Raw genomic sequence first — 9,445 nt, 5'->3', positions numbered from 1 at the left:
AAAAGTGTATGTTCATCTTCATATTAAACGTACTATATACCTAGTTTTTTAATCTATAAAAAGTTCCAAATAGGCCAAAAAACCTAGTAGTGAAAATCTGGTATCAATGTCTCCATATGACCCTTTACGAACTATTGACTCACTACCTCTCCAATGTATATACTGACTCACTACCTCCAATGTCAACACATGGCCGCTCAGAAACTACTGACATACTAGTTCCAATAAGTTGTCTACAGTTTGTCAGTGGTACTGTTGACAATGTCAGTAGTAAGTCAGTATAGATTCACTATTGACATTTCCTATAGGGTAGTTATTCGCAATATCTTCACCACCATGGTACAAATACACAGGTAGCCGCATCGGCAATTGTTGGCAACATAAGATGTCAAAATTTGACATAAATTCAATGCAATTGACACATTATGTTACCATCAGCTGGCATGACAATGCTACCTGTATTATTGTACCATGTTCACCACACAGTTGTGGCAAATCGACCTTATGAAGTTGTATTCCTTTTTTATTGTTTTCCAAATTAATTTAAAAAATAAGCTATTAGATTTGAACTAAACAGACAGGAAACAAAGCAAGTTAAATAAAATATTTGCTCTGTTCCAGAACCTGCAAGAAGCTACTATTTTTTACTACGATAACATTTTTTCCTTTATGTTATCGGGAAAAATAGTAAAAATTAGTAGATTCTTGCAGTACTGGAACAGACCAACTGTAATAACAAAATTTAAATTATAGGCCGTTTACATATAACCGGGTTAACCCAGTGGGTTTGGGTTTCAAATGTCAATTCCATTAGGTATACGTCAACTAAATCCTCATAAAGAAGGTTAACCCGGCAAAAAAGCTCTAGTGTGTACGGAGTTTTAGAATTGAGAGAAGTAACTGTCTTTTATTTCCCCATCAACCATAAAAACTATAGATGCACCAAAATGATTGCTAGACTTTGGCTATAAATGTGCCCTCCTTCTTGTAGATAATTAAAATTTGGACTTACCTGAAATGTACATCATCACATCACAAATATGTATCAGAACGCAATGGAACCGCATGCACACATTCAATTGATTCGCATATCACAAAAATAGTTTGTTTATATTTAATGAAGCACACAAACCAATTGCAATCATGACACAAATAATTTTTTAACTTTTATTGCTTGTAACGAATTCGCATTTTGTTTATTATTTTTTACACATAACGGACAACAAACCCGATCTTGTACGGAAACCGAATTAACCGCGCTGGTAAATAGTTAATTCAAAGACGTATAGCAATAAAGACCCGAACAAATGCATTTTCCAAAAACATATGCTAATTGTTCCACATTTTGGTTACAGATGGCTACACAACTCACTGGAATTGATAACAGCAATGCCAATCGTTTTTGAATCCCATTTCTCGCGGCAGAAAACATTAACGTTGTGTTTTGTGGCTGAAATTTATTTCTTTACTTTTTTTATTGCTTATTTCATAAAAAATCAAAAGTGAATGCCGTCAAACTTGAGATTTAATGTTTTTCTTGTCAATATTCCAATGAGTAACAGTTTTAGTTTAACAGAATATTGCTATGATGTCGTAGCAACAGAGGTTAACTCCCTCTACAGTTCATTTTTAACAATTGACTTTTCCTATCTTGTAATTGGCCTGTTCCTTTACTTTTGAAAATGGTAAAACCGGTAAAAGTTGTAAACTGCTCCCATATGAATTGTATTGTGTCGGAAGTAAAGGAACGCTTATCGAGTAAAAAGTGGTAAAAATTGAAGATTCTTGCACGTAAAGGAACAGAGCTAATATTGACATCTTTGGTTAATTTCCGATTAGGGTTAAATAAATCGAATTGTGACTAATCGATAAATCGATTGTTACAGGGTTTGTCTGTGATCAATTTCAAAGGAAAATGTAGTAGGTCTGTCTTTTTACTCGATATTTTGAAAAAAATTTACTAGATATGGTGTTTGTGTGTTCTAAGTGTGAAAGAAACAAACCGAGTGGTAGAACTAAATTTTCAATTTACCTTATTTAATGTGTCTCGAGGAATAATCCTAGAACCTTAAAAACCCTCTAGTATTATAATTGAAGTGTTCCTTTACTGTTCAAAATGGTAAAAGTATTAGAACTTGTGAACTGCTTTTCAAGTAAAAAAGAAGATTTTTGAATGTTAAGGAACAGTGATAATAAATATCTCTAAAATTTCAAATTAATAAGAGCACCCCCAAAATCCAAGAACGAACCCAATGTAAAAATCGAAAAACGATCCGTATTTGCGTAGGTATGTATATCGTTTTTATTTTTTTGTAAACCATTATAGTCGTATCGTATATTACTTTATTTTTGTTTTAGATAAATTGTAATATTTTCTTTTGTAACATATAAATCATGAAAAGAGTAAAATACTTAAAATTAATGCACAGAAAAAAGAAGAAAAATCATATTTTTTGTTTTTGCAAAATTTTGGAATGAACTGTGACGCTCTACATTTTATGAGGCTTGCACACATAATTTTTGAGATGAACTGATTTTATCACCCAAACTCAAAGCCATACCCTGGAAGAGAAGAAATAAAAGATGATATAATTAAGAATGATAAATCAAAAGCCTGTATGTTGGTGAACTTACTTGACTCTTGGCACGTATTCTAATGTGACCTGTGACTTTGGAATCAGGATCATCGACAGGTTTTTCAATACTTAAATTGGCCAAAGCATTTTCACCGAAAATTGATCTAGAAATAAAAGAAAATATTTATACATTTTAATATTAATAAAATTTCGTATACAAAAAATTTCAAGGAGAAGTGCAAAGAACTCTGAAGATATGCGGTTGTGTAGTATTAGCATTGGTTATTTGTTTCCATTATGATTGTGACTCCTGTTTTCAATTTATGGAGTTAAATTCTCGTTTCTAAATTCGAGTGGCGTTCATTGAGTCCCTCGTTTTAAACTGTACTAGACATGATCTTACTCTATCAGGTCTGTTCTTGTTAAATCCTCAACTCATTTCTGTGAAGACGGCGCGCAACTATCTCTGAAGCGGAAACGAAGTAAAGCATATAAGTTCGTTCTTGTTGTACCAAATGGCTATATGTTATATGCCTTTATTAATCGGGTTGCGTTTCCATGGTTCAGTAAGATACTTTGCACAAATTAAATAAATAATAGGCCTCGTTTTACCAATTCTAGAGCAAATCTAACTTCAGTAGCTGCATCGCACTGTCCATATTAAATATATCGGGAATGATGAGAGCTGCTATCGATAGTTTGAGAAATTTCGTACGTATTCGACTCCTAGCTTAGAGTTTTGCGTGGCATTAGTAACATGCAACTCGGTGCCCTAACTATGGAGTCTAGGAGGGATTAATTCGACTTAACTCATCGAGGGTTATCATGAACGCAATTCCCCGTGAATTTTTTCACTTTCTCCCTTAAGTTGCAACGGCGGAAAGACGAAACTCACGGGGAAATTTCATTCATGATAACCCCCATCATGTTTATTTGCTAAATCCTTCGCCTATGCTGGGAAATTTGGCTTTTCAGCTACCCAAACATCAAGAGGATTACGCATTTTCCTGAACCAGCGATTGTTGGATAAACTTTGGTATTGGGATAGATTGAGGTGGGATAAAAGAGAAATGACGGGTTGCGTATTATGCCTGCTGAGAACGTTCGCATTACATCGAGAGTTCGACCAAAAAGCATCAAAGTGACCGACCATTATATTTCTCTTTCGCCAATTATTTTTCTTTTAATATCCAGTTTTTTAACTTACTTGGCATAAATATTTGCAGCCATAAAACCACACTGTCCGGACAAGGCTTTTTCGGGGGTTAAACACTTCATATTTGTGCTCTTAAGCAAATGTTTGAGATATTCATGTAAATCGGTGAATGTGGTATTAACTGTGACCTGAAATTGAACATAATGGTAAGAAGGAAACAACAATAACCAAAGCAATTAAACTTTACCTTATTCTCCCATTCGAAATCTTGCCACATTTGACGGAATTCGGTATCAGTGCAAGTAGCTGGGATAATATAATCCATGATATCAATGTGGATGGTGTTGAGGACAACAACATTGGTGTTGATTGATGTGTCATAAACTGTAAACGAAAAACAGATTAAGGTAACTTTACGAATCGTTTAATGTTAAAAAATTACTCACCAATATTGCCAAAAATAATGCCATTTTCTGTTGATGAAACTTTAACATTGGCCTTGATGTTGCAGAAATCATGGGGAGCCAAAACAACGGGATGAGGACGTTCAACCAATTTCAAATCACCCAATGTGGCCAATTCCAAAGTGCAGTTTTGCAACGTGTCATCTGTAAAGAAAAGAAAAACAAAATTAATATCAATACTATAAAACTATCCACCACTCTCCCAACTTACTAGTCTGATTAACAATCAAAACATCCAAAACAATATCATATTGATTAACATTAACATAGGCCTCGGCATAGACAGGATCTGAGAAACCAGTCAACTGGGTAACCTTATTCAGTTTGTTATTAGGTGATGTAATATCGCTCAGATTGGTTGATTTTGTACCAGCCAAAGCTTGATTCAAACTTGACTCGAATACATTTTCACCCAATTGATTTTCACGACCATTCGACAATTGAGAGAAGAGTACTGGATCATCAGGTTGTACTTTAGCTGTGGCCTTTTGTTTCTCTTTGAGTACACGCTGATCTTCCTCAGCTTGGGCATCCAACATCTTACCCAAAGCTTCACGGCAATAACGTTTGAACACCTCAACAGCCTCCTCGGTGCGTTCGCTAAGAGTGCGCAAACAAATAAAAATGCGATCGGTGTCGTCGTTGGTAATGGGTTTGGTTGGGAAACCAGATTTGCCCAAATGCAAAATTGAGCTCATAATCAACATGACACGGGTGGTCAAGCGGTTTTGGGAACGCTAAAAATAAATGTGCATTAGTATAAATTGGGACAATTTATTATTTTTATAAAACTTACCACATCCTGCTCCAAATCGGCATAACGTAAAACCAATTTGGTCAAAGTTGCCGAAAGAGCGGCACCAATAAAGAAATCACCATCCATGAGATATTGACGCAATGGTGGACGTTTTTCCTTTTTGGCAACTCTAAGAGAAATAAATGAGATATAAAAACGGTTATAACTGAATATTGCAGTAAACTTCAACTTACGGTGCCAAACTGAAAGCACTTTGTGTGGCATATGTACCATCCGAAGTAACCTTGGAGTTTGTGCTTTGTGTTGATGGTGCCTGCTGAGTACCAGAAGATTCTTCCTCTGTCTGTTCTCCTGCCAAGCGACGTTGCTCAGCCTCAACCATGGGTATTTCACCCAAAGTTTGTGTAATCACATCGATCACTTCCAAAATCTGACTCTTATCATCAACATATTCACCCAAAATCCATACAGCAGCACGATGTATCTTTGAGGATTTAATTTGTGGGAAAGCCTCAATCAAGTGCCCAATAATCAGACCTCTTAATGCTGGGAATTTTTGTATAGCCTCACGTATGAAAATCAAAACATCGGCAGCGGCCAATTCATTTGTATCGGAAAGGAATTCTACCAAAACAGGTATAACGCTGGCTGCCACATCAGGGAATTTAATGGAACACGAGTGCAAGGTGCGCACCAACAGTTGGCGATATTTGCCGGTGTCTTCATGTTCAACGTTGTGAGTCTTTGACACCTCCTTCTTTAAGACCAACACCATTTCGTTAATGTTGCGAGATGACACCAAATCCATAGCTAAAGCCAAGGTCTTGCGGCGCACTTCAATATCAGGAGCGGCCAAAACACGTAAAATATCCATAACCAAATCCTGCATAACCTTTTCCATATTCTCATTATCCTTCATGGCAATTAAACGATCCAAAACAATCAGCTTCACATTGTTGTCGCTCTCCTTGACAATCAACTCAATGTAGCAACCGGCAGCAGCCTTAATGGCTGTGGGAGCTGAGGAAAGGGTAATCAAAGTACCGGCAGCCTCATAGCGAACGGCATTCGAGGAAGAGTTCAACAAATTGTAAATGCAACGAATGAAACGTGTTCTTTCGGCGGGATTGGCATGACAAACTTTGTAAATCAGTTCTACAATAACCAATTGAAGAATATCACCGAAATTGTTTACTTGATCGATACAGGAAGCCAAATAGTTAAGGGCTCTTTCCTGGTCGGCATGCAAGAGCATAAGGAAAGCATTACGCTTACAGGACATATCTTGTTGGGTGTCTAAGAAGTTGGCAATTAGCTCGGGGCCATCAGGAACAAGCCAATCAAAGTTTTTATAAATTGTAAAAATGGCAAGAACAGCATTACGTCGAACATATGAGTGACGATGTTCCAAACAAGCACGAATCGAAGGCATTAGAGGTTCCAACAACTCTGGTTCCTTCAACTTGCACAGGAAACGTAATGTGGAACCACGTAGGAATTCATTGGGATGTTGGAGATCCTGGAAAAAGAGAAGAAGAAAAGGAAAGTTGTTATTCTTAGTGCTTTTAACCAGGAAGTATTTAGCTGGACAATTTTTTTTAATAAAATTTGAAATGAGAAAAAGGCTGGAAAGGAAGATGAGTTGGCAATACGAGTTATGTACTTAAACTCAACATAAGCCATGTTTTTAATTCCATTGAGTCACAAAGTAGTCGAATTGATGTCGTAAATATATCTCCAGCTAAATCACAAGTACCCCCATTATTATAAGTCTTCTTTTGTTACAAATCGGATTTACCGAACAGATTTATAGCGTTCCGGTCAACTTAAAGTTAAAAGTGATGATAAAATGTCAAGGAGGAGCTTCTTGGCACTAACTTGTGATGTGAAAAATTAGCTTTTAATGCCTCCAAATTGCTTTATTTTGCTTTTTAAAATCCATCCAATAGTAAAAGGAAACATATAATAATGGTCCCTATGGTTTCTAAAATAAGAAACATGTTTAGGTCATTCCAAGTTCTATGATATGTCAAGATAAGAAACTGTGTTGTTTTAACACAAAGCACACCACCCCCTTTGCACTACCTCCTTCTAACAATTCATATCTAATATCTAAAAAACATTTTACCCGCTTTCTCAACTTACCTTTCTATAGGCATCACACACTAAAATCATCTCTTGCAGCAATTTTCCATCTGGTGATGTTTTGGGTACAATTTCCCAAAAGATAAGCAGCAACTTCTTGATTGTATGATTCTGCACAGGCAAAACAAAACGTATTATGGTCATAATTAGACCGGATAAACGTTCACCATTCAACAAAAGTTGAATAACTTTTTTCAGCGTATCAATTTTAACATTTGTATCTCCCTTTTCCAGATCTTGTTTCAATTGCATTTCATTGGGCACCTCCAAATCGGGCGAATTTATAATGGTATAACAGGGCACGGTTGATTGAGACATGTTGTTTCGTGTTTTATTGACGTCGTTTCTTTGTTGCTTTATGAATTTCACAATATTCAGAGATTGCGAAGTGTAAATTAATATAAGATAAACTTAAATTCTATAAAAATTGCTGACAAAATACTATTTTTCTCAAAGTTTTTTCAAGTTTTAGTTCCACAAGTATTTTTTTACAATTGACGTGTCAGACCAGACAACCAAGCGAATCGATTTTTTCGGCAACGGCGGCTTCTCAGCTCTTGCATGCCGACGACGGCGAGCGATGACAATTTCGTCGGCGGCGACTGAAAAAATAGTACAAATCATGGCACAATAATACAGGTTCTACACCAAAAACAGCTGATTACCACACTAGTTGTCAAAATGCATTATTGAGAATAAAATCACATATACAATCTACTTCGTCTAGTTCAATAGCTCAGCTCTTTTAACTGAACTAGTTCAGCAATCTAGTTCATACTTCACTATCCAGTTTAATCACTCGGATCAAAATCGTTCACGGGCTCATAATCGTTCGCTTGATGAAAGCACATATATACACCAAATATGAACAAAAAATAGAATATAATTAAACTACAAAAATATTACATTAAAATAATATTACAAAAATAAACATTAATACATATAACCGGATTTAACAAACCCACTGGGTTTTAAATGTCAATTCCATTGCTATATGTCAAACAAATCCTCATAAAGAAGGTTAACCCGGCAAAAAGCTCTAGTGTGTACGGAGTTTTAGATATGAATTTTTATTCCATTCATAAATAAAGATTAAGCTTGCATTAAGTTTCGAAAAAAACGTCCTTTGGAAAGAAAATTGTAATTACAATTTCATTTAAGTGACTGGCAAAAAAATCTGATGCTGTGTGTATAGAAATTATCACTGCGAAAAAAAGCTTTTGCTCTGTTCCAGAACTAAAAAGTTTTTACAATTTTTAGCACTTTTACACATTTTGTGTTCCCCTACACAAAATTTATATGAAAATCGTTTACGACTTTTACCACTTTATAAAGTACGGGAACAAGCCATTTGTGTATGTATGCATGGTATAAGTAAAGAGGTAGATTTAAATGAAAAAAATCTATAGAACCCTTGTTTTTCCTGAATTCATAAAACTTCAAAATTAGTAAACAAAAAGGCAACATGTGGGTTTGTTTACAAAATACCAATTTTGAGCATTTTATAAAAAACGCGAAAAATGAATGAAAGACCAAGGTTTCTCCACATAATCGAGTTGTGGATATGATAAAATGTTTGTTTCAATAATAAGCTAAAGAATTTCTTCCATACAAATGTTCTAAAAACAATTTTGAAAATCATTGAATTCCATTGTTTTTAAAACTGTTGGCATATTATTCAAACATCACACACACATACAAAGATTGTGTATATTGTTTTGACGTTTTAGGAACAGTCGAAAGAAAAAAATTTAAATTGACAGGAAGCTTTAGCTAACCTTTGGTCTGTTCCTTTACTTTTGAAAGTGGTAAAACCGGCAAAGGTAGCAAAAGTTGTAATCTGCTTCCATATGAATTGTATGGTGTCTGAAGTAAAGGAACGCTTTTCGAGTAAAAAGTTGTAAAACTTGAAGATTCTCGCACGTAAAGGAACAGAGCTCTTTATTATTAAACCATGTATTGCTTGGTTTACATTCGGCGTCGTTTCGTGATTTCGCGCGGAATCAAGCAAAATTTATCATGATTTCGCATACAAAAATGAAATCATCTCATTTCGTGATTTCAGCGAAATCAACAACGAAATCACAGTACACATGGTATACAACCCTGATTTTGCCTAAAAAAGTACCAAAAGTTGCAACACTTTTCAAGTATCACAATAAACAAGGTAGATGGTCAATTGCCGCAACAAAAAATTTTGGTAACAAAATGTGTAAACAATATGAAAAAAATATTAAATAAATTTGTTACAAGGATATTTGTGTTCCCGTACTTTTTAATGGTAATGTTAGAAAAAAGAGCGAATTTAAAAAAAAATCCCATACAAATTTCCTTAATAATACGAAAA

The 9,445-nt window shown here is 35.1% G+C and overlaps 1 protein-coding gene across 1 annotated transcript; it reads right to left on the bottom strand.

Moving 5' to 3' along the window:
* Positions 1-2,278: 2,278 nt before the first annotated feature.
* Positions 2,279-7,769, bottom strand: betaCOP (coatomer subunit beta). Its single transcript, XM_073977877.1, has 9 exons — positions 7,099-7,769; positions 5,187-6,472; positions 4,993-5,122; positions 4,408-4,933; positions 4,179-4,340; positions 3,980-4,116; positions 3,784-3,920; positions 2,635-2,740; positions 2,279-2,562 (listed from the first exon to the last, which is right to left on the bottom strand). The coding sequence occupies exons 1-9, from the start codon at positions 7,414-7,416 to the stop codon at positions 2,497-2,499; spliced, it is 2,868 nt and encodes a 955-aa protein (XP_073833978.1). The 5' UTR covers positions 7,417-7,769; the 3' UTR covers positions 2,279-2,496.
* Positions 7,770-9,445: the final 1,676 nt, after the last annotated feature.

The sequence above is a fragment of the Musca autumnalis genome, unplaced genomic scaffold (assembly GCF_047663935.1).
Source record: "Musca autumnalis isolate F117 unplaced genomic scaffold, ASM4766393v1 scaffold_3, whole genome shotgun sequence".
Classification (NCBI taxonomy): Eukaryota; Metazoa; Arthropoda; class Insecta; order Diptera; family Muscidae; genus Musca; species Musca autumnalis.
Note: the sequence above shows the minus strand (reverse complement) of the source record. Positions and strands in the feature narration are given on the sequence as shown.